The sequence below is a fragment of the Phaethon aethereus genome, assembly GCF_964289735.1.
Source record: "Phaethon aethereus genome assembly, chromosome: 5".
Taxonomy (NCBI): Eukaryota; Metazoa; Chordata; class Aves; order Phaethontiformes; family Phaethontidae; genus Phaethon; species Phaethon aethereus.
The window spans coordinates 19,497,784-19,523,049 of record NC_138579.1 but is presented as its reverse complement, the minus strand read 5'-3'; the positions used below and the strand labels follow the sequence as shown (position 1 = coordinate 19,523,049).

Below are 25,266 nucleotides of genomic sequence, written 5' to 3'. Positions count from 1 at the left end.
AAAAGCTCATTTCCATTCTTGGTCTGAAAAAAGCTAACCCCCCGCCCAATTAACTACGACTGTTTCAAAGGATTAATTGCCATCAGTTTCCAAGTACACTCACTAACTGTGTTAAATTAAGCATGTCTAGAATCTAAGAAATTAAACAACACCTCTAAATAGAGGTTCAGGACCAGTACTCTACACTGATATTCCCTGTATAGGCACATGAATAGGTGGCCATTTATGAGGCATACTAAAACCAGAAGTAATTATAAAAGGTGATTACAGTGATGTGTATAGATGATAAATATGCAGATGATTCTCATATTGAGCACAGGGGGATTTGTGGTGCAGTAATTAATTGAAAAAGCTGTTCAGCAAGAAAAAAACATGCCAGAAGAGAAAAACAGAGAGGAAATTTAATGATAGTAGCTGTCTACTGTACAGTGCAGTGAAGAAACCCTGTAACATCAGCTGCATCATTCCGCAAGTCAGATTCCTGGGAAAGTTTTCTACATCCTTCAATTAATCTTTCAAGTTTCTTTTCAGCTCCCTATATTTTAGAAAACAGTCAAAGCTTTCAACTTCTTACAAGTATCTTTACAACTTTTATGCCCATGGCCAAATGAACTAAAGTAGGCAAAATTACCATGGCCAGGAACAAAATGATTTAGAGGACATGAAAGCAAGTAAAGCTCCTAAATCCAGCAAACGTGTGCCTTCTCCTATGCAAAAGCCCAACTGCTACTGCATTTTTAATGGTGGCAGCTCTGTTTTTCCAGTAGTCTCATGTTCAAAGCAGAGCTGCCAAGCCCTCAATAGTCCCAACTGTTGAGAGCCAAATGGGAGCTAAACAGCAAGAACAGCATTCTCAACTTTAGAGCTGTTCAGTTTATAATTTAAATACATGTAATACCACTTCTGGCTGTGTTTTAGAAGAAAAAAATGAAATTTGCAGATAGCATTGGTGAACAGACATACATGCATAGCAAAACATGGTGTGGGCTTGTTACAAGGAATAGGTCACTGAAATTGTTACACAGTGAATCATATTGAATGATTTAACAGCTCTCTGGTCTTGGACCTATGGAATCAATACAGTCATTAGGAGCCTTTCCAGCTCAAACAGAACAAAGCAACACTGTATTTGTTCCAGATATGTGATGGCGGGATCAATTTTTCTTCCTCTGGTCAAGAGGAACCTTTCATTGAGATAACTTACCTACAGGACAGGGAAGACAAAACTGGGATTTCATCACTGCCTCTCAGATCCAGCCCAGCCCTGCAGGCCACCTGCACCTTGGTCTCCAGCTCCTAGAGTTCCCCACATGGCCCAGCACCGTCCCTGCAGATGTCCCCTCCAGGACCCTCCTCCTTCCCTCTCAGTCTCTGTCCTGGACTGGATCACTGACAAAGAGAAAGAGGAGGCTTCTTCTCTACCATTCTTGCCCCTTTTAAACACTTCCCTCAAATAACCATCTCCATCACCTCTTCTCCCCATACTGCTGTCAACCCCCGCCTCCTCACTTCTCTGTCAGCTTTCCCTGGGGCTTCTCTGTATTCCTGCCAGAAGCACCACTTCCCATGCTGACTGCGTTGTCTTCACATCTCTATTCGATCTGCAGCCTTTCTTTAGCTCTCTCACTGACAGAGAGAATCTCTCATTTCACTTTGTTTTTTCCTTCCCAAGTGTTCCTGCCTTTCTCTCACTCCTCTCTGCAAGACACCCAGTAACAGAGACATCAACCCAACAGTCACCTGGTCATTGCTCACCAATGCCTATTCCTTCATTCAGCTTTTTGTATTGGTTTTACTAACTTCTCCCCAGCCTTCTCCTCCCTGTTCCCTCTTTCAGACCTTCCTGTCAGCCCTCAGCCAGGTTCCTTCCCTCTGAAGGAAGTTATAGTTCTCCACTTCTCTAACAGTTTCTTCAGCACATCTTAGCAACGATCATCCACATAAGAGCAAGATTAAGACAAACTTATCTTGAAATCCTATCCCTCGGACACTCTCCTCCTTGAACACATTCTTTGGAGCAAGTATTTCTCAAGCCTTTCTTTGTTCACCGTCTTCCTTTGTAGTGTCTCTAAGCTGGGACTGGTTCTCAAAATTATTATACAGTATGGCTAAACAAGAACTTAACTTTTTTTATACACGCATACCCCATCAATTTTAGACATCCAGAAGTTACATTTTTGTATCTTTATCCTCTCTTCCCATGTTCTGAATAATGCCAATGATAAGTCAGCAATGGATAAAATAAATTTTAAAAGACCACAAAAAAACCAAAGAACCAAACAAAACCAAACCACCACATTTTAAAAGATGTCAGAAAGTAAAGCAAAACTTCTGGTTATAATTAAAGGAGCTGGAAGACAGGAGCACATGGCTAACCAATATCTTTCCTACAAGACACACATCAGGTACTCTCTTCAAAGAAAGACAGATCTAAGGTGCTGACAAAAACAGCAGGTCAATGATGGGAAATTATAGCTAAATACAGGACAGCTTTCAAGTGTGCAGCTTCCCCAGGAACCAACACTGTGGCCACTGCATTATGAGCCTTCTGCCAGCTGTCTCTCGGGAACAGCCATGAGAAGAAACCAGTCAGCCTTTTCCATTGATACTCAGCCAGCAGAGACACTGCCTTCTTGGCCCAGACATCTCTATTCACTAGCATTCTTGACACTAGCAGCCCAGGCTCTGCCCATTGCCCATATGACTGAGAAAGTCAACAGCTCTTGTCTATTTTTTTCCTTACCCATAACCATAGCCTGTACAGAAGAATTAAGACTGGCATTGCAGACTTTAATCTGCTTGCTGAAGAAGTGGATGCCTTAGCCTCAACTTGATTTTACTGCAGAAGTGCCAAGACTATGAGTTTCAGTGATCTAACATCTGTAAGTTAATACTCTTTTCTGATAGAAACTTTTCTGTACACACACACACACTACTGCTGACAAGAGCAGCAAAATGAAATATTCTGCCAAGCTTTCTGCCACTTGTTTGTTCTGGAGATGCTGATTACCGTGTCATTCCCCATCACTGCTGACAGGATTCATCCAGTTTTCCTTCTTTGGTAAAAACAAATACATTGTCCTTGGCACTGGCACAGGGCTAAGGCAGAGATGGAAGGGGCATGCAAAGAAAAAAAAAGTAAAAACCACAGTAACAAAACCTTTCATTTCAGAAATGTGGTTCTAAGGAGAAGTCAACTTCATTTGCAGACTAAACAGCTTTCATTTTGTCTCACCAAAGATATTAGACTCTGGACCTGAGCTCACTGGCTTCCAGGTCACTTTTGATGTGATACCTCACATGACAGATGTCCTTGTCTAGACAAGGTGCTCAGACAGATGTTTTTCTCCTTGTCCATTCTTTTCCTCACTTTTTCCAATTTGTCATATATGTATTTTTCTCTCCATCCTCACGTATTTTTCTTCACACATTTCATTTGCAACAGTTCCTTCACACTTTAGGGCAATTCTGCAAGACTTTTCTGGTGTGTACATATTGCCACAACCGAACTGATTATATAGGCACACAGGACTGAAAGCTTGGAGGACTAACGATTCTCCTATGGCAGACTGTATCCTGGTTCACTTGCAGCAAGGAGTGAAGAGACTTGACTTCCAAGCAAACAGTTGCTGCTCTGGCTTTGGCAAGAACTAACTCACTATCACATGCATATGACGTCCAAACACACGTATATCAGATATTATATTTGTATGTAAAAGCATGTAAATATAAGTATTCCATACTAGATGCATTAAACTGTGAGACTTGGAGGTATTCAAATATTTGTACTTTGGCTATAAATACGTACAGTATTTATAGTATCGAAATGCACGTTTGTTATTTAAGAAAAATTAAAAAAGAAATTATTTAGCATTTCAGCAGAAGGGGTGAAGGACCCAACAAACTACTCACCAGAAAGAGGATCTTTGCCAATCATCAAAACATTTGGTAAATTCATTACAATCAGCTGCTGGAGAACCTCCTAAACAAAAGAGAACAACAGGCAAAGTTCAGTGTGAAGGAATTCCAATCAATCACACCACAAAGAATACAGAGCTCCACCGATTACAAAGCTTTTAACATACTGGCAGGTCAGAGGTCACAGGAGGAAGCCCCACTTGAGAGAGAAATCACTATTTGAAGACAGCATCAGGTTGCACAGCTAACATACACTAATCGCCTCTTTTAACAATGGCTAATATAGAACTTAAAGGGTCCCATGGCACTAATCAGGATAAATGTGCGGCCATGCCAGGCACACCCATCAGTCATGTCTTTACCCCAGGCATGACCTGTATTCATTCGATGTTCAACATACAGCTGCTGTCATGTTCCAGGGTGTATAAATGCAGCTGGTTCAAAGGTACCTAAGCCATTCTGTGAAGTTTCAGTAATTCAAATAATTGTTCAGATTATTTCATGGGTCTGAAATTTTAATGATGGTCTGGGGAAGTGGGTGTGGGGGAAAGCTATTGAACAGGCACCTGGCACTACTCTGAGAAACTGGATTTGAAGTTCTAGATTTGTTTGCATTGTTTTTAATGGGAAGTAAACCAGATTTATGCTATGAACTTCATTTAAAGGTCTTTTATTTTGGGGGAGATGAGGGAAGGGAGGTGCATTGCTTGGTCAGGTTCAACATTTAAACGTCAGCTGCTGAAGCTACTCAGAAATGACAGAATGGGCTTAAGGAACAGAAAGGGCTACAAGTCCTGGGGCGGACAAAATGCTCAAAGTGGACAAATAAATACATGGCAAAGGGGACTCTGCATGGTAATACGTTCAGCCATGCACCCCCGTAACATACAGAGCTCAGGAGGACACTTGTTAGCTTCAATCTGCAGTTACCCGCACTAACTTATGATGTTCTGAAAAAACATTTTGCAGGCAAGTATTTATTTCACATAAGAAGCCTGGGAGGAAAATGGTTGTGCGATTATAGCACTGTGCTGCTATTCAGGAAACAAAGGTTCACACATACAACTCTACCAAATGTTTGGCAGGTGCCTTTTCCCCACTAGTCTCCGTTTCCCAGCCTACCTCTAGGCCACTGGGAGGGCACATGCATTGATACTTGCAGGGCATTCAGAGCCAGGGGAAAAAGTACTGCAGCCGAGCACAGAAACATGTTTCCTGAAACAATCACCCATTCACCCAAACACTTCCCCTCCAAGTTACCCCATTGTTATTTCTCTTTCAAAGTTACCACAGGAGGAAAATTAAGCCTGACTGAAAGAGGAAATATTTCAGGGAGCCTGCAGCATTTGATAAGTAATCAGAGTGGATATTCTCAAAAAAATGTTTTGGACATAACACATCTCTTTTTTCCTCTGATCCATACCCCAGAACATACTCCTCAGCAGTTTCTCTTTTGGATAAAGTAGAAATATCTCAGTGTCACAGCTGGCGGGGTTTTTGGTGCCATTAATAAAGAAGGCTCTATAGACCTTTATGCAATGTGAAGTTTGGCTAATGCGGACCAAGCATTCACTGAGTCATTAGCCAAATACATTTTATAATTTGTGCATTCGAGACATGTTAAACCAAAGTTTGTTTGCACCTGTTACCAAAACAGGTGCAAAACCTATTGGATTTAACAGCACATGGCTATACTGCAATATCTGCTATGACAATACAGCTTGGCACTGAGGCTTTAAACAAAAAATCAGAATTTGCATATACTGAAGTATTGAGCTTTAACCAGCAATTTCCATGGCAAAAAAGATAAAGAATTGTGCTTCCAGTCACCCAGCCTGTGGAGAGGCACTGAGGCAGGAATGCATAAGGAATTTGCGTTGTCTTTGTGTAATCATCAGATCGCTAGCTATTTAACTGGCAGACACAAATGACATTACAGCTAACTTTTATGCTGTTAACATTCCCATGAGCTCTTTCTGTAAAATTATTTGAATATACCATCCAACATAACCATGACTGAACGCCCTCAGAGCTGTTTGAACTTAGTATTTTCTGGCAAGAATCCAACAGTCACTGAATACAAGCAGAAACGGCCCCGAGCCTGTGAAGAGTGATTTCTTAATTCAGATTGAAAGATTCAAATTGTTGCAAGAGGCAATACTCTGACCTGTTTATTTTTAAAATAAATTGTTTAAACAGATAAGTATCTTTATTGTTCTAAACACCTTCACCTTCAGATTAGTGCTTGCGATGGTAATACCTAGCTGTTATGCAGTGCAGCTCACCGGTAGATCTCAACACTTTATAAAGGAAGGTCAATGTCATTGCCCTCCTTTTTCAAGATAAGGAAAGTGAGTCACAGAAACAGAGTTACTTCAGTTTAATAAACTATCCTCTGTTAACAGAGATGTACCAATGAGCCATCCACTCACACAGCTGCAAGTGTGAGATAAAATGTGTTAACTGAAAGCTCTTACACTGACACTGATCAATTTAACTCAGATTTTGTCCAGGCTAAAAACACAGTAAGTTAGTAAGGCTCAGCTGACACCCAGTGACAGACTCGGTAGCTGGGATAATGTGACCATGACTCAGGTTCATTGCTTAAAATCCCACATATGGAAATATAACCAGAGTCCCCTCCCCCAACAGCAAATTAGAAACTCTTCAACTTCTATTCACTCAATATTTTCTTGTTTTCTTTATCTGAAGCAGCAATAACATAGGTTTACAAGTAAAGTGCTGTGCTTCAGTCTGACCTTTCTGCTCCCCTCATGTTTTACCAATCCACTCCGAAGATGCCACGAAGTTCAACTTGGGCTTCGGGCAGGGAGCTGTGCTGCTACAGCCCATGAACCGGCACCGAGGACCAAAGGGCTCCACAGACCCGACCGACTCCCAGGGTACAGCTACACTGGGCATTGCGTTAACCTGGGCATGCCGCTGAAGCCCAGCCAGCAAAAGAAATAGTAGATAAAATGCAAAGTTTCCCCACGAGGGCAGCAAGTTATTGTATGATATAAAAAGATGCTGTTATGCTTGAAATCAAACACAGCTGCGAGACGCTGCAGCAGAGGCAGAGATGGCATGTTGTATGCGTCCTTCTGCCTCAGGCGACCGGCATGGCTAGGGGCAGCCTAAAAAAAAAATCTGATTTCTCCTGTGAGAAACCTCTTAATCGTTTTTAAAGCACAACTAAAGCTTGGTTAAAACAGTAAAGGTTACAGCAACAACAGATGGTAACAATTGCCCTGATTATTAGAACAATTAGGGTCTGAGCTGCCAGCTTTACACCTAGACCATTAACCAACTCAGAGGCCAGCTACTGCAAGTCAGGAATCACCTCCCTCAGACTACCATTTGCCTTTTTCTTTTTAATTTTTTAATTTTTTTATTCCTGTTAATGAGATTTCCATGAAAAAATCTTGGTATCAGAAGTGCTATTTAAGGAATCAAATTCAAAACAAACCCCCGCCAGGCCTTAGTGCAGCATCTGTAGGTGCCTGAAATGCTCCTCTGCCACAGATCAGGATATTTTAAGCTTTAAGAGATTTGTCCAAAATCTCAGCTCTTTTGACAGCAGTGATGGTTGCAAGAACGGATGCTTTTAGTTAGCAGTATTAAAGATTAAAGTTATCACTATTAAAGATCAGCATCAGAGCCAGACCCCCAAACTCAGTAGATAAAGCCCACGAAGGTTTCTGCATGAAGAGTTACATGACACCGTATGGACAGGGAGGGCTTTCTAAGTGAAGGTCAAACTGGGTGTTCAGTCCTTGATCGCTCCCCTCTGCTGTGCTTGCCCGCAGAGATGTGGAGCTGAGACACCCAGCAGATCTGAGCAACAGAAGGGCTACTGCCTAAGCCAGAGGTAAGTTCTGCTGAAAGCAGCTAGGCACTCCAGGACTGGTACCCCAAGGATTCAAACACATTATTAAGTTACCTAGAAATCATGAGGTTAAACATAAATAAATAAATGCTGTGTTCTCATTAGTAGTCTTCTGGCTTCTAAGCCCTTGCTGCACGCTTGCCTCACATTTGCAAACTTTTTGCAATGGCTTTGCTAAGAAAGGAGCTTAAAAAAAAGCCAAAACTCCCCCACATTGATTCTAGCAGTCAAGGGCTTTAGGAAAAATCAAGACACGTGTGATTCAGGATAAAATTCTAAGCACCAAGAATTAGCACTGTTAGCACTTGGGCTTATTAAGAGCATGAATAAACATATTCATTCTCTCCATCTAAAGTTTCTAATTCGTTTCTGGAGTGCTGAGGCACATTTTACCTATTCTTTTTATCCTTCCAAGATCACACACCACCACCACCCCCGCCATGATTGCTCTCCACCTCAGATCACCACAAGAGATGCAGTAGCAGCTCTCACTCTCAAGTCACCATGGTCATATATTAATGTTTTATTTACCTGCAACAGGGTAAGCGGGTCCCTTGTAACTTTGTAAGAACAAAAGTTGGCCCATCCTACACTTCAATACACATTTGCTTCTCAAAAATAAATGTGCAACAGCATGGAATAAAATGGTCAAGGTATTATTCTTGGTTGCATTTTTAAGTGCCAATATAACCATGCCAACAGCTCTTGCAAAGAATGCATTGCTAGGAAAGGAGTAGGTAAAATTGTCCTTTCCATGGATGAGAGACCAGGCAAATAAAAGCTCTACACAAAAAACTTTCCCCTGCACTGCAGTACTGCACAGCATTAATGTACAGTAACTACTAGCTTCTCATGCAGAATTAAATTAACCTCTGCCTGAGTCCTAAACAAGAAGCGAGTACTAAATAAATTATGTAAGAAGAGCAGCAGTCTACCGGCCATTGTAATTCAATGCTCAAGCCAAGCAATTCCATTTAAGTATATTGCTTGGCTATAAAATGCTAATTGTCCAGCTGACTGGAAGCCAAATGGTGCTTTCCTACTTAAAATGCCCATCAGGAAAAACCATCACCAGCTTTATTTATACCAGCAAGAGCAAACACCACCTAGCCAGGGAATCTGGCTTACATTTCAGCTGCAACAGGCCAACAAAGCAGGAAAGTTCAGCGGTCCTATCTATGCAGCACAGCCAACATCTTCCTCCGATACCCTCAGTATGGATCTGATCTCACAAACACCCTTGGAGTGGGAAACATTTGGTGAAGGAGACACTACATGCTTAGATAAGGTCTCAGCAGGAGTCAGTGCTCAGAGACACAGCAGTGGCCATCTGCACCAGCTCAGAGCCTCCCAGCAGCAGGCTGGGGTGGAAGCTTTGCCCCTGCAGATCTTAAGATCCCTTTGGATGCTACCACAAAGACAGGCTGGGAGCTGCGTTTCCCAGGCAAGGTGCACTCCAAGTCCAAGGGACAAATGAACTGAATCTTTTCTGGAATCAGAACTCTAAGGAAGAGTGAACATTCCAACTAATGAACACATTTAAAAACATATTTTAAACAGAAAATTGAGGGTTGTTTTTTTAAATATGATTTTTAAAAGCTCCCAGTTTTGTTTTTATGTAACAATGGAAACAAGCTATTCTGCAGCCTACAATAAGGTTATGTTTTAAAAGAAAAGAAGAATATTTTCATTCCAGTATATTTTTTTACTTTTTTTTATCTCACCATAATTATCCAAGGAAGTTATTAATGGTGTCAGGGAAGTAGTTTATAGCACGATGCTGTAAACTGTATGACAGGGTCCCACAAAAGATTAGACAAGATGAAACAAGGTGTTGCAGGGGAGTGACAAGGAAGTGAAACAAACAGACCTTTTATTGACATGTTTTCCACATACATCTTACCATGCGAGCATGCCTGACGACACTATGTGTGTGACTCAGTACCCACTGTTTCCCTGCCAACATATTATATACATGACAAAATTTGACTAAGAACTTTGCTCATCTCTGCAACAATTGTATTCGTTATGTGATGGACTAGAGGATTAGCTGTCTTTAAAGGCTTTTTTTTGTCCTGAAAACCAGGAAATTACAAAGCATACTTCTAAAGGCCTTTCAAGTGGAAACCCAAAAGCCACTAAAATAACTGTTGCCTCGTCTGCTGAAAATAATCAGTTCTGACAATTTATACTGGAACCTCAGTGGGAGGGGATGTGAAGGAATCATACCTAGTCTTAGCCATGCTCAGCCTGTGCGGGGTGCAGATAAACAACCAAATGACAGAAATATACTCAATGTAGTATACCATGCAAGACCAGGTTTTACTAAAAAAGTAAAACCACACATACGAAATTTGGATGAGACATAATAGAGTATCATATAAAAAAACCTGGAAAGAACCCAGGAACAATCATCCACCCAATTCATTGTTACAGTGCAGGTTTTGTTATTCGTATTAAATAGCGCAGAGGTCCCAGCCAGGACTAAAACCTGACCTGCTGCAAGCTGTACAAACCCATAGTGAGGCATCCCTGGAACAAAGAGTTTGTCATATACACATGCAAGGCATCAGTAGGCTGATGAAAAAATAGTAACAAGTAATGGAGGAAGGAAATGAAAATCATATTCCGTGGTTATAATGTGATCCGTTGTGCACGCTTTCGCTGCTTTATGAACTGGTTAAATCAACTGCTCCAGGCTGGCACAGAACTAAATCACTCTGGACATCAGCGGGCAAGGCAAGTCCTGATAAAAACATTTGCTTCAAGATCAATTCAAATTGTTTACATCACATAACAAAAGTTTATGTATATTTAAAATAAAAGTACTTTTATATCTGTAAAAAGTATTTTAGGACACAATTAGTTTTACTTCTAGCCCAGGGGAATAAATAATGGAGAAGCTGCCACCCACACACACCAAGTTGCAAAGGAAATAATTTGTTTTTAAAATGAAACTAAATACAAAAATGTACATTCACCTCTAAAATATGAAATTAAATGTTCAATGGATATGTAGCAGCAGATTTCCTACCCTACTTTCACTGACTCCAGGATGAATCGCTTATGTTAATATAACATGCAGCTCTATGGTTGTGCCAAGAGGCAATATTGATTTGACCCAGAGAGGAATCCAATTGTGGAGCACTGTGTTCTCCTGCTTTCGTTGCCAGCAGCACCTTTGACTCATTTACCTACTCTGCTGAAAATAAAAAGCCTATTGATTTATCCTCAACTTCTCTCTTCAAATCATGTGCAAGTGACTTCACATGTTTATAACAGTATCTAGACAAATTATTCTCAACTTCGATTTTATTTCACCTTAGATTTGTCCTGGGTGGTTTATGCAGTAATAGGGAATAAGAAGCGTGCTGTGTTGAAGGCCTGTCACTTGACCTTACAAATACAACCAGCTAAAATGCAATCCATCTGCTCAACACACGTCCAGCTAATCTATGGTGGTCTCTAAGGACCATAATAATTTAGCCTAACACACATTAAAAAGAAACACCACAGGCCATCAAAACAGACTTGAAGCACTTCTGAATTCTCTGAAACTCAGCACCAAGCACACTCACTTGTTTTAAAAGGAAGTCAGTTTTCTCATACAGTCTGGGCATATTTTACTGGAATAATAAAGCCAAAAGTTTTCACATGAAACTCTAAAACTGAGCCAGTATATTTCAGCTTTTAACACCAAAGCCTCATACCAAAGTACATTAGCCATGCAGAGCTCTGAGGTACAAACACTGCTGCACTGCTCTTATTCACTAGAGTGAAAAATTTACAATATTACAATATAGCTTGCCATCAAGAAACAAAAAACAACCCATAAAAACATTTCTAGGAAGATTATGTATAAGATGCGTTTTCTACCATTTCTTTTATTACAAGCATTTCTAAAACTTTGGGGATTTTTAATACATTTATATGGAACAGACACAGTAAACTCCTAACTGGGCACATGATATTAGTTCACATAAAATACATTTAATTCGTTAGCACAATTTCCACACTGCCATGAAAAGCAAAAATAATTAACCTGACACAAGCATATGGTGAGTTGTGGGGCTTATTTAGAGGTTGAGAGCTAGACGTCTGCATTGCAACTTTAACACTGCAATACGAGTCCCAGGCTCTGAAAGAGTTCCAAGAAGTCGAAAGAAGCAGCTGACCACTGAAGTGACAATCATAATGCAATGCCTGAAAAAGCAGTAGCCAAAAGTGCAGGAATACAAAGAAGTTAGAGACAGGAAGATGTAGGAACACTGGTTACACACCATAGCAATAGTGCTTTCCTAAAGATGAATAATGAGCAGAAGCTACATGGTATAAATGTACACACATTTTACGCTTGTGCCAGTATCATCAATTCATTTATTAGTACAAATTTTGTTTGAAATAGAATGATACATCTTGGGGAAAACTCTGTAAAACAAACTGTTAATCCCAGAAGGGCACAGAGGCATGTGTGCCAAGAACCATTTTGAGGTTCTCCAGTACAAATATTGAAAAGTCAAATCAAAGCCATCAAAGTTTAAATAAGAAAACAAGTCTCTGAAACTAGAAAAAAAAATAAAGCAGGGAGGGGATACACACAAGAATAGGATACTTTCAGGATTTCTAACGAAGTCCTTGTTAAGAACAATATTTTAGTAGCAAACAGAAGGCCTAACAGATGTGATCAAGTTTAATGTGAATGTACAAGTCAAGTTTTATCAGTGACTAAGAGTAATAGAAGTCAAACAAACATCCATCTCGTCTGTTACTAATCTGATATTCTTACATCCTGTTCGAAGCAGGAACTTGCTAGTAATTTCCAATCTACCTCTGAGTCCCCTAAAGAAACAAGCTGCTTTACCCTGCCACACTTACTAATAACAAGTAACATCCTACTGTCTCAGTAGCCCTCATGATCGCCATGCGGTCAGCTCATGAGAACAGTATTTCTCATTGTTAGCAAAAGGTGCCATGCCTCACCTTCTCTACATCCAAACATCCCTGAAGTTGCTTAAATATAAAGGTAGTCAAATGCTTAGAAACAAGCATAGACATGCTTGGTCTTTCCAGGATAATACTCCCTGAATAAACAAGATTTCATTCACATTACCTGGGTAAACCATTTAGAGAAACTTGAATGGATGGTCCTGGTGAAATGTAGAAAATGACACTAGAGACTGAAGTACAGTAAACACATGGACAGCATTGAGGCAGTGATGACCAACTGGGATTTTATGGAATAAGCCATGTAGATTATTGGTTAACATTGCTAATTTCAAAATGCTTGAAAATCTTTCAGTCCTAACTCAGGAAAAATGGTAATCCCAAGAAAATTTTTTCTCCCAGTGAAGAAAAGGGTTGTGACAGTGCTTGAGGAATACCAGAGAGTGAACTCAGCAACAGGTCTGTTAGCACTCATCCTTCTCCCCCCCGCCTGTTTAACATCTATATAAATGGGTGGGGGTGGGGAATCAATTAAGTTTAAATTAAACTGATTAATTTCCAAAAGCTTATTTAAAGATTTTCAGCCATGAGTTTCCGACAAGCTTAAACCTTCTTGTGCTTGGGCAGCTTATGGGCAACCTAGTATTGAACAACAAATTAATGTTTCAGAAAGCATGCAAACAGTCACTATGCCATTGGTTTATTATCTAATTTCAACAGAGGACAACAGCAGGGGCAAGAGAGGTCCTTGCAGCATTTGCAGACAACCGTGCAAAAATCCATATTGGATTTACAGAAGCGGGAAGCTTTCAGCTGGTCTGAAGGGATGACAGAGAGGAAAGACCCTGCAAGGATGCCTGACTAGACAGTAAGATGCTATGGGACAAAATGAAGTGGTTGAGGAAGTACAGGGAGGGAAAGGTTTTATTGGTAACGCCCGCAGGTTAAAACAGAACGAAAGGAGCTCGTACATGCTACTCATCTGAACTCATCTGATTACATTAGCTGCTGTCTCATTCATCTCCTGCAACAACCTGACCTTCTCATCACTGATTGCTCTCTCTTGCAGGCAAACTCCTGTTACCAACCAGTTACCAGAGGCACTAAAAACTCAAATACCAGTAATGTAGAGAGAGAAAGTCCTCGCAGTTCAGGCATGCCCCTGTCAAATACTCCAAGAAAACCTGAAGGGGTATTATTGCAGGTTAATGTTAAGAGCTTTCCAATTTTTTTGAAGTAGAATTTATATCCAACGTAATTACCTCAATGATTTGCTGCATTATAAGTATATATCATCTAATTTACCCAACATCAACAAGTTCAACAAACAACCAGACAGACCCTAGCCAGGAGATTTGCCAGTGAAGAAAAAAAAATTGCAGGCTGTTGCTAAAGGTGGGTAAAGGGACAAGCTTCAAGTCAGACCAAATGGTTCTTCCACACGCAAATGTACAGTGGTGTTTCTCTTTCTAGCCAGCAGATTGCCCCGAGCAGCTAACACGCAAGGGGTTTTGAAGGCAGTCAATGCTTCTTGCACTGTACAGGTGGAGAAGCTGCAGTAAATTTCAGGTGGCTTTCCCAAAGTAACCCAAGCACTGGTGTGAAAGAAAACACTCCCAGCATTTACTGTGGCAATCGCCTGTCTTCCCATTAACACCGTGCTGCTGTTATACTGGGGGGTGAGACCACAGAAACTAGCAGCGGTAAAAAGTAATAGTGAATAAAATGGGAGAGGGCAGGGAGAGGAAATGGGGGCATGCCCTCAAAATAGCCTCTGAGCCTTTCATAGTTCCCTTTCTGGATTTTCCATGCTCATTTGTTTTCAATAGCAAACCACCTTCCCAGCTGCAAAGCTACTGCGTCCTCCTTCGAGGAGGGAACAGTTACCTACAGGGAGGTGACACTCATTTGCAGCCGACACTTGGCTATGCACAGAGTTTACTGCCAATAATTTGCACCTCGGCAAAGCCAAAGTCAGGCACATCCCACAGGAAATTACCAAGTCAGGCTGCCAGGAACAGCCTCCCTGGTCTTCCCAACTTGTTGTCACGGAGGAGCTGACAGAGGAGCCTTCCCCTCAGTCCCACCCCAAGGAGACCTTTCACTGGCATCTGATCACTTTGTAAACCGCCAGCCCATGATAAAAAGGGATGGTGCTTCACGATGCACCACCCGAGGCAAGCAGGTCCAAGAGGGTACCTGAGGCAGCCCCTGCACATCCTCAGCCCCAGGACACTGGGGCTCAGGTCCCACCCTGTGCCATCCCCACCTCTGCCAAGTTCACTCCTTGCCCCTGCCTTTTGGGCATCACACAATAACTGAAATACTACGCTCTAGAAGAAATAGATATATACAGATGTATCTATATACATATATATACACACATGTATAGTTACGTGTACATATACATGTTTCTGCTACTTCTCCCCACTATGCTCTGGAATTACTATACCTGCTCAAACCTGGGACAAGGAAAATCCTTCTGGGGACACTGTGATTTGCTATACATAAGACTGTCCCATGTTCAAAAGTTGAATCCCATGGCTCAGCAGCAAGAAGCACTAGGAGTTTTACCCCACACCATACAGTGACAAGCTGGCTTCTTAAACACATGACACTGAAAAGTTTGCAAAAGTGGTTAAAGTGTGACACTGTGTACTTGATAAAATTTAAGGTTAGTCTTTCAGGGTCAGGAAAATTCAGTAGTTATTTTGAGACAGAGAAATTACACAAAAAATTAGTTGCTCCAACACTTTCTTTAAAAAAAGAAAGTGAAAACTCAAACATTTTGAACAAGTATGGAAAACCACAACACAAGGTGCTGTAGTACATTAAGATTTTAAATCTGCAATCATTACATCCTCCCTTATGACAGATTCATCCTTTACACACTTACAAAACCCAGTCACCTTCCACATTCTATTTCACACATACGCAAGAGAAAAAAACATTAAAAATTAATGGTGAAAACCTACCAAGCCACAATGAGTCCACAATTCAAGTAGTAGTTAATAACACAGGGTAACAAAGATCTCCTTACTGTCACAACTGCACAGCAGGGGAAATATTTCATATTCAAGAAGAGAGTTATGGCAAAAAGATAAAAGAAAGGAAAAAAGTCACTTCCAACAGTTGCCACAATTTCATCTATATACAGAACAGGAAATAGCCAATGTCCCTGTGTAGTAGCTGCTTGGCAAAATTTACTTATCAATGGTAATCCAGGCTATGCATTTGCACACATATATATACTTGCACATGCAAACACTCTCCCAAGGAGAATTTTCAGTCTTGCCAGCCCATAACAGTGCTTCTTTAAGTATCTGAAATGACTGGTTAACTCTGCTTAATACAATCTCTGTAATCTACTGTGAATCTTGCAGATAACTCATAACTCTTAACATTAATTAACTCAGCAGAGTTTTACCCTTCTTGCTTCCTCACCAGCCTCTTACTGCAGACCTCAATTTAAGGGTTCTTTCACGACAGCCCTAGCAGACAGCTTAGGCAGGGTTAAGTAGCAATGGCAAGCTTCTGATGTAGAAAACCCATTAAATACTTGATGTACATCTTTTTAAAGATTACTTTCCCCATTTTATACTTTTTTTCATCAATACTCACTGGCAGTCACAGCACACTTAATGCGTACAACACCCTGGGAATACCTACGACATCATAAGAAAAAATGTGAAGGGTGCACTTGCATCCTAGAAGATCTTTCTTTATACCATCTGTCACAGAAACAGAGGTAAGCTGTGTCACTATGTTATTAACATTCAGGAAAGATTTACTTCTAATACCCCTGCTATGCCAGTTTTAAGGTTTCTGACCACTGGATTTTCTATGTCAACAAAATACAATTTCCTCTTAAGCTGTGATATTTAGCATTTCCCAAAAGTGAATGTCATCTATCACGTGCTAATACAAAAGCCTCACCTATAACTGAAAGAAAAAGCAACTTTCAAGACCTTACATTTACTGAGGAAAAGCTTAAAAATAGTCACAAAAGTTTCAAAACTAGCAAGAGCCCCCAAACGCAAGGAGCTGCTTTGGCTACAGGCAGAAAAGGAGAACTATACACACTACCAAAACCCTTTTGTATTACTAGCATTATTTTTCAATTATACTTCTTAATCTTCAGTATCCTTTAATGGCGCATGAAGGTGGCAGGCATTTATGTTTCTTGGCAATTTCCAAGGTGCCTTATACGTGGATCCTATCCCTTACCTACATCAGCAGAGCTCAGGTTTGCTATTTAAGCAACATAATCAAGGAAACGCAATATGACGTATCGAGTGACTTGCACTCTCTGTCAACCAGATCACAAAACAACAGCAGTGCAACTGTGATGGGCTGGCCTCTCAGCTAGCTGAAAGCAAGAGGAGGGGAGGCTAAATCCCCAGAAAGATTGCTCCAGGCAAGAGTGATTCAAGCCGCAGGCTGCAGAGAACAGCAACACCTCCTCCAGTCTCACACATTTGCGCTGTGTTGCTCTAAAAAATAAAGATTGTTAGAATTTTAAAAGATAACAGGTTATAGAAAAGCTTCTATTGTTGTTGCAACTACTGAGCAGCAGATCTAAGCCTAGCAGCATTCAAAGCATGACAAATCTCCTTGGTGGTGTGGAAAAAGTCTCACTCCTAGAAGCAGCCTCAGACAAAATTTTAAGGGGCACTACAATCAGACACAGGTAGCACAAGCAATATTTTATCAGCAAAGAAAGTGTTTACACCCTCCACTTCAGTGAAGTACAAAACCTTGGCAAGAAGATCCAGCTGTACAACAGGGAAAGGAGCAATGCTAGGTCCACTGCAAACTCCAGAACGTTGATGATGTTAGGTGCTGGAGTAAGGACCCTTTTTGTTCTGGTTTGGACACAGCTTCTCACATAACTTACTAAAATTGCTCTGCACCAGAAACTGGGGCTGATCAGAAACTCAGTCAGAATTAGTGCAGTCACTCACCAAAAGAAATGGCACAGTAAAATAATTTGTGCTCTTCAAACATATAGCAATAAGTTGCATTTTGAAGCTGGGCATCTGAACTAATGGTCTTACTTCTCAGTGCTCAGAAAACATCCAGCCCCCACTACTTCCAAAGGGAGAAACAGATGCTTACTATCTGGAGGAAACAATCAGAGAAAATCCAGCAGTTGTAATACAGTACATGAATGCAAGCCCAGATGCTTTGGCATCTCAGTAGCACTACCTGAATTCACCATTCCTCTAAATCTCAGCATAAACCAATGTTGTATTTCCACAACATTAAGACATATGGTAAATATAGGGTGCTAAAATCAGGCATTTAAGTTTGAATCTCCAAGCTAAGCAATTTCTACTGACAGTGTAAATATGCAGAAGATCTGCTAGGTCCCTAAAATTTACTCCTGAACTTTAACATACAGTAGTAAAAAATGGAATTTCCCCTGAGCTAATCTGCAGTCACTAATGTCGCTTTCTAAGTGGCAATACAGGAAGACACGCAACCAAACCTGAATATAAAAAGAGCGTTTGCTGTGTTTCAGATTCGTAGATACATGATTCCTTGTGAATTTTGACTGAAAGTCATTCTCACGAGGTAGAGGCAACAGCTCCTTTGAAATCGGCTCAGCACAATGCGGGCAGGAACTAAGTAAACCTCTTCAAACAGCTCTGCCAACATCATTCAGCTCCAAGCTGCAAAACTCCTGCTGTTTCAAACTCAGGGCCTCCTGTGAGCAGACTGCTGATTACACCAGGTTGTATGGCAGGTTTTTGATACATGCACAGGGCAGAAGAATGAGAATGAAACCTGCCCACAGGTCGTGTTAAATAAAAGATTTCACACCACACTGAAAGAAAAAAGACACTTTGCCATCTATTCGTTTCCTTACCCCCTGTTAAAGAGAAAGTATATATGCTACACACATACTCCGCTCAGTGTGTACAACTCATGCAAATATTACCAGACATGCTACTGTCCTGAAAGAGAAATGGAAGACAGCACAATGCAAACATTGTATCTCCAAAGCAGAGGAGACGTGCACAGTCAAAAAACACCGGAGTGCTGAAATACAGAGCTGTGGCACATTTAATTGGGCTCTATTCCCAGTTACACCTGTACATTGGAGAAGATTTGGAGCAGTCAAGGAAAGGGAACGAAAGCAGCTCAACAGGCATTTTTCACCCTAATTTTTATGAGGGGCAACAGAGGAATCAAACTTTTACAAGTTTCTGTGAAATTCTGACAGGGGAGACACTTGGGTATTTCTCCCAGCAAGGGAAGAACAAGGGTTACCATACCAGGCAGCAGCCAGGTCAGCCTACGCTTCGCTCCACACGCACCTCAGCTCATGGCTGCTGTTAGGTGCAAGCCGTGGGGAAAAAAGGCAGGGTTTCTGCAGGTCCCATGTCTTCTACAAAGCTTTCACCTGTTACCAAAATAGTTGTTTTTTATTTATGAATTCGAGCAAAGAGGCCTTTTGCTGCCTAATCAAGTGTAGCCCCCTTGTTGTCTTGTTGTAGCATCACAGCTGTGAATCTCCTAATTGCATCTTTGATATGCAGAAGGTAAGAAATGTTCATGAAAAGATGACACAAAAGGCTTCACTGGTTGGTCATAAACATAAGCGCAGGAGTCTTTCCTCAGGGAATGGCCAGTACAGAAATCAGATGTTCAGAATATATTTCTGCCCATATGGTTCAAAGTGATGAATAATGCACTTTGGAAAAGAAGGATGACAAAAATAATACAACACTGCAGTAAAGCACCCATCATATTAAACAAATAACAGGTGGTGACTTAAAAATGCATTTTTAATGAGGGCCTCTTTATGAATGCACACAATGCAGAGTGGTTTCCACTGCTTTATAACACACCAGTCCTCATTATGGATTAAAATATCTCAGTTTATAGAGCTACATGTGTAAGCTCTTCACTTTCTCTTTGGAAATCTCATGAAATTATTTTTCCTTGAAAAGTGTTCGCAGACAAACAACATGAATTTTAAATTCTCAACTCTAATACTCACAGAATCTTTAATTAACACTATTTTTTTTTCACTAGGTAAATGTATAATTAAATGTTAAAACAGATACTTTGATGTGTGTTTTCAATGCATCTGTCTCATCAAATGTGTTCTTCACATCTATACAAATTAACTGCGGAAGAGGGCAGTCCAATGGTTAAGGCAGAGGACAGTGTTTGAATTCCTGGGTCCAGACACGCATGAAACACACAGCAGTTCTTCAAAGTGAAATACTGTGCTCCCAAGCTCTTCCCAACCAGTCTGCATGAAATCCAGTGGTCAAGAATGAGACACTACTCCATAGCAGGAGGTGCTCCAGTACCAGAGGTTATTAAAACATTGGAAGAACCATTTCACCAGAGTTACTTATCCAACTGAAAGCTAGAGAAATTATTATAGAGAACACTTATCTAAGATATTTAGAAAGCAAGACTGGTTTAAATGGACTGTTTCTGCAATGGAAGTAGTCTTGGAAAGAAATCTCAAGCAGTTAAGGCAGTCATGCAATGAAACTTTGCACTATTACAGCTACAGCATAATAAAGTATGTTCAGCTAAACCTGTACCCTGCTCGGTCTCAGCAGAAGAGCCATATTGTCTCAAGAACTGGAGCAACAGTTTAAGTGGTTACTCAAGTCTGAATCTTCTTGCATGAAGGTCAGTGTTACAGAATATGAAAATAAATGTATTCCTCCTCTCCCGAGTGCAGCTGTCTTGTTAATCTCAAAGATGACATATTCCTCATATATCAGTCACCACTTTAAAGCCCTGATTCATACAGAGAGACTTAGGAGCACATAGCAGGTAATTTCTTCAGCAGGTTGCTTATTTCTACGAAGCATAATACTCCTTGTAATTCTTAACTGCTTTCTCTCTCGAGGGCATAAAGCGTATGTCTTGGGAACTGGAACAGACTTGCTATAATATCAAAGGAAAATCAATGACTTGTCATTAAAAAAGGTGAGAGGTAGTATTTAAACTCTACCCTCTCCTAGTTCATTCTTTAGAAGGATAATAATTTTTAAAAAGGATATTTTTCTCTGTTTAATAATCGTTTAGATGATATGCTAAAAAAAATAAACAAAAAAAGGCCTGTCCCTGCAAACAGAAATTATTTTAGGCTGCTGCATATTTAATATTGTATTACATTAGTCAGCCTGGTTGTCCTGTTAAGTACAAATGTCGATCACTTCCCAAGTGCCAGGAAACCAGTTCACCCCATTCATAATTTCTCTTTGATAAAGCAGCAGTGTGTGCCAAAGATGTGGAACTCAAAAGAGCCCGTATCACACCAAGCGGATGATGATTAAACAAACTGTGAGTGCTTAAACTGACACAAAAGACTCCCTTTCTCCCTGTCCTCACAACAGTAAGTGCAGTGAGCAGACCTCAGTTGATGTTAAGAGCCAAATTCTGCCTTTTTATGAACACACAACTTCCCCGAGGCCTTGAGATTTGCATCACAGAATACAAAAATTTGGAAAGGATGTGAAAGATTTAAGACTAACAGGAGGAGCAGAGAATACACTTCTAGTAGACTTTTTAGAGCACCCAGCAAAAAGTACTGCACTGTAATTCCTGCATGACATTTGAACACTTCTTTGCGTATACAGAGTAATTAAATGAAACATCCTACGCTAGCCAGCTAGATACAGCCGGTACATATTAAGATACACCAGTGTAATAAGCCTCAGAGTTTATGTGGGGAGGAGCTGCCTCGTTGAAGCGGCTGACCATGACTGCAGCTCTCAACTGGCATACCTAGGGGGGAAAAAAATACCTTCTGACACTGTGGATGGCCCTATTAACTGTAGAAATTCAAGCCATTAGGTGCAAGAGTAAAGTCTACTCACTGGGAGCTTCCTTTTGTATTGCAAACCAGCAAGACTCCAGAATAGATAGCAAACACTCCTCAGCAAAGCTGTGGTCTCTTGAGGAAGTACAGGTCTAAGCCTTCACAAGGGAACACCTTCAAACTGAGTTTACTGCATCTAATGAGGGGGTCACCACTCCTCAAGGCCTGTTCTTTGCTGCCATATGTTCTATGCCCTACACAGCATGAACTGACTTGGAAACGCTTTATGTCCTCCACAGTCGCAGAGTATCTGACAGATAGAGACAAGCAGTTCTTAGAACCTGGCGGAATGCCTGTGCTGCACGTTTTGGAAATTTGGGAAGCTGTACGTTTCAGTTCCCATGCATTCATGCTTTAGGTAAGTCAAAGTCACTGTCAATATCAACAAATCTACCTGTCAGTAAAGCAGAAATTTCAAAGTTTTCCATCCAGTAACTGCCATGAACCCAGCAAATGAGATAATCTCAGATTTTACCCTTCTCCCAAGTAAATCTGTAACACCTAGAGTGCAGGTATTATGGGGTCAGGGCATTCACAGTCTTTTCCTCTGACAACTGTTCCATTTAATTTATTTCATATTCTTAAAGTATTTCATATAAGACACGCAGGTGTGCTTTGATGTCACTCTTCCTCTTGTTTTGTAAAACCAGCTCTTTTCTTCCGCTTTTCTTACAAGTGACTTAAAACATTTAAGTCTAAGTTAAACATTTCACTTGGCGGCTGGGAAGGTAGGAAGAGAAAAGGATGTAAAAAAAATAAAGTCATGGTCCTAGTTGAAAGCGTAATAAGCCAACAGTTAAAATAAAAATCACAGTGAATGAAAAAGTTAAAAAAAATTGATACTATTTATTCCTATCTATTTTCTATTACTGTAGAATCAAACTAATGTTTGAAATATTAAACAACTGTTGCATTAAACACCTTGGAAACATCTTACACCTGAACTGACCAGTATGAAATATTTATCAGGTTTTTTTGCCCTTTCAGCTCTCCTCCTTTACACTCAAGTGTACTTCATTATAACTCCCAGACTAATTTGACAGTACAAGTCTCCATGGTGAGAAAGGAGTTCCAGGTGTCTCCAGACTTGTACACTTAGAATTTGTTGGTACCGTAGCAGGCAGGAATTATTCCTTATCACCCCAGCAAAAAAACCAACAATGGTTGTGCATACAGCAAAAGAATACTGTGGTAGCCAACCACTCCCCATAATTGGCACCAGCCAACAGAGAAGATAAACAGTGAAGCAACTGTAAGGTCACAGCATATACTGGCACAGTGCATTTACCCTTACTTAAAGAAAAAAAACCAACACAATGAAACATAAAGTTCAAAAAAAGCAGTCTTTGATGCAAATTTCTGATAGAGGGTGTTTGGGTTTTTTGTTTGTTTGGGGTTGGGGGGGGTATTTTGGTGTTGTGGGGATTTTTTATTTAAATATGGCTTTGTTTTGGGATGAAAAACACAAGGACTGAGCATTTCCTAGCCTCTTCTCTGCTTATGCAGATGTATCTTTTAGCAGCACCTCTTTACCAGTTACACAAACACAAAAAACAGAGAAGTACAACACTATATACTCCAAAAAAAAGACTTAAACCTAGGGCTAACCTGATAAGCTTCTTCTGGCATGCTGGTCAGAATGCTGCTTTAGAATGTCAGATTCACCTATGCAAAAGTATCACACACACAACCAAGTCAGCTATAGCCTATGGTTTCATGGTGCTGCAGAGGTACATTAAAAGCTGCCACATAAAAAGGTTATGTAAAACAAATGTGCTGAATGCATCTGCTTGTCACCTCCTTTGCATATTAAATACAGTTGGTGGAAACACCAAGACTCCAGTGTATGCTAAAGTTTTAAGTTGGAAATTGTACACTACCTGTTACAGAAAGCAGAACACATCAGGAACTTGTTTGTGTTTTAAGCATCATTCTGCAGCATTGGTTAACTTTCCTGACTGACAAAAGACTTTGAGGCATTAAGATTAATGCAGCCTGATGGGAAAGACTTGCATGAGTATCAGTAAGATCAAGGTGGTCTGGTTGGGGTTTTTTTAATGTATTTAATACTTAAGATTTTCCCTTTAAGTTTTTCCCTTTAGAGTCTCAAGAGGTTAAGTCATGTATTCTATGTATTTCTACTGGTTTATAAGCAAACTGAATAGAAACTTCTAATGATCTGTCCTTTATAAAGGGGTGACAGACTACAGTGCAGGTAAAGTCCGCATGCTAGAAGAGTAGAGCAGTTCAGTTCAGTCTGTTACAAAAACAACTGCTTTTTACACTGTCACGTCAACTCAGCTCTCTCATCTGAGTGCATCTCTTACTAGCAGGTTAGGCAGAGTATTCAAAGCATCCAAAAGTAGGTGTCCTGCTAAGCACAAACTGGGACAGCAAGTCAGGATGAGCCCTTCTGCAGATACTCAAACAGTTGCCATAAACGCTGCAAAATCTCCAAGTACTGATAAAGTGTGATAAATGCCTTGACATTGGTAAAGGCTGCAATATGCTGTCAAGAAGAGCCGAAACAAACCATGATCTGGCAGGCAGCTCTGGTTTCACAATATTCAAGGGTATCAAAGAAAAACTGCTTAAAGACCATGCCATGCAAGATGCTCAGTGTCTCAAGTTGCATCAAGTCAGTCCGAGAAAGCCAGTGGCACTTAAAATCAGGTCCTATGCCTTACAAAGAAAGTGCAATTGCAAGTTAACAGATACGCTTTAACAAACAAGAGGCCAAACTGAGGCTGTGTCTTACAGAGACAAGTCTTCAAGCAATAACAAATGATTTGAAGTTTGAATCTCTCAATTGTGTAGAATTTGGACCCAGCAATTTATAAAGAGAGAGAGAGATCAAAATCACCTTTCCAATCAAGATTTTGGCTCAGGCTACAAAGGAAATGCATACTGGAAGAAACGTGGGACAGCTCAAACAAGTTTGAGAACTAAAACAGAGCACTCTGGTTTAGTTTCTTCTGCATGACTGGAAGCTGGGGGCTAGATTAAGTGCCAGCGCACTGAAGTGTAAGCAAGGCTTCTAATAATGGCAGCTTTTGTGGTCCTCTACTACAGACTCATTCCTTCTGCATGTAAAACTGTAAAGATATGTCCACGTGCTGTTCAGATAAGCATTTGCTGCAAACCTTGAAAACAAAGGCAAAGCCTTCAATACTAACACATAGCTTTTTCATATTCAGGAAAACACAGAACACACAGGGTGGTGTTTTTCGTTTGGCTGTTAGGTTTTTTCCCCTCCTTTTTGAAAGATCAAAGTTGAAGAAGTGACCTTAAGACATTCATTGTATTAAAAGACAACTCCTTGTAGTTAAATTCTAGTTCTGCTTTCAAGTAACTGAACAGTCTTGAGAGACTCCAAGTAACTCAAACATGTAACTAGAAGTTTGGGGGGGGGTGGGGGGGTGTTTGTTGGGGTTTTTTTTGTTTTTACTTAAACAAAAAAAAGTAAAGCATGTTTTTTAAAGATACCTACTTATCAGGACTGATCCTGTTTCTTTGGAACCTGCATCCGTGCAAATAAGGCTTTTAACATACACAGTAATTCTGTATTTAACACCAAAACTTAAAGGAATTTACGTCCTTCCAGTTTCTAGCGGTAAATGCTTATGCCTCTCATGGGACTCCAGTCACTTAGCTT

General features: G+C 40.5%; 1 protein-coding gene across 1 annotated transcript in view; it reads right to left on the bottom strand.

Annotated features, from left to right (window-relative positions):
* Positions 1-25,266, bottom strand: part of CCDC88C (coiled-coil domain containing 88C) — a gene marked incomplete at its 3' end in the record, with an annotated part of 95,761 nt that overhangs the window by 51,791 nt on the left and 18,704 nt on the right. The window contains exon 4 of the mRNA XM_082000779.1: positions 3,913-3,982. Within this exon, the coding sequence (XP_081856905.1) occupies positions 3,913-3,982 (70 nt within the window). The remainder of the gene's footprint in view (positions 1-3,912; positions 3,983-25,266) is intronic.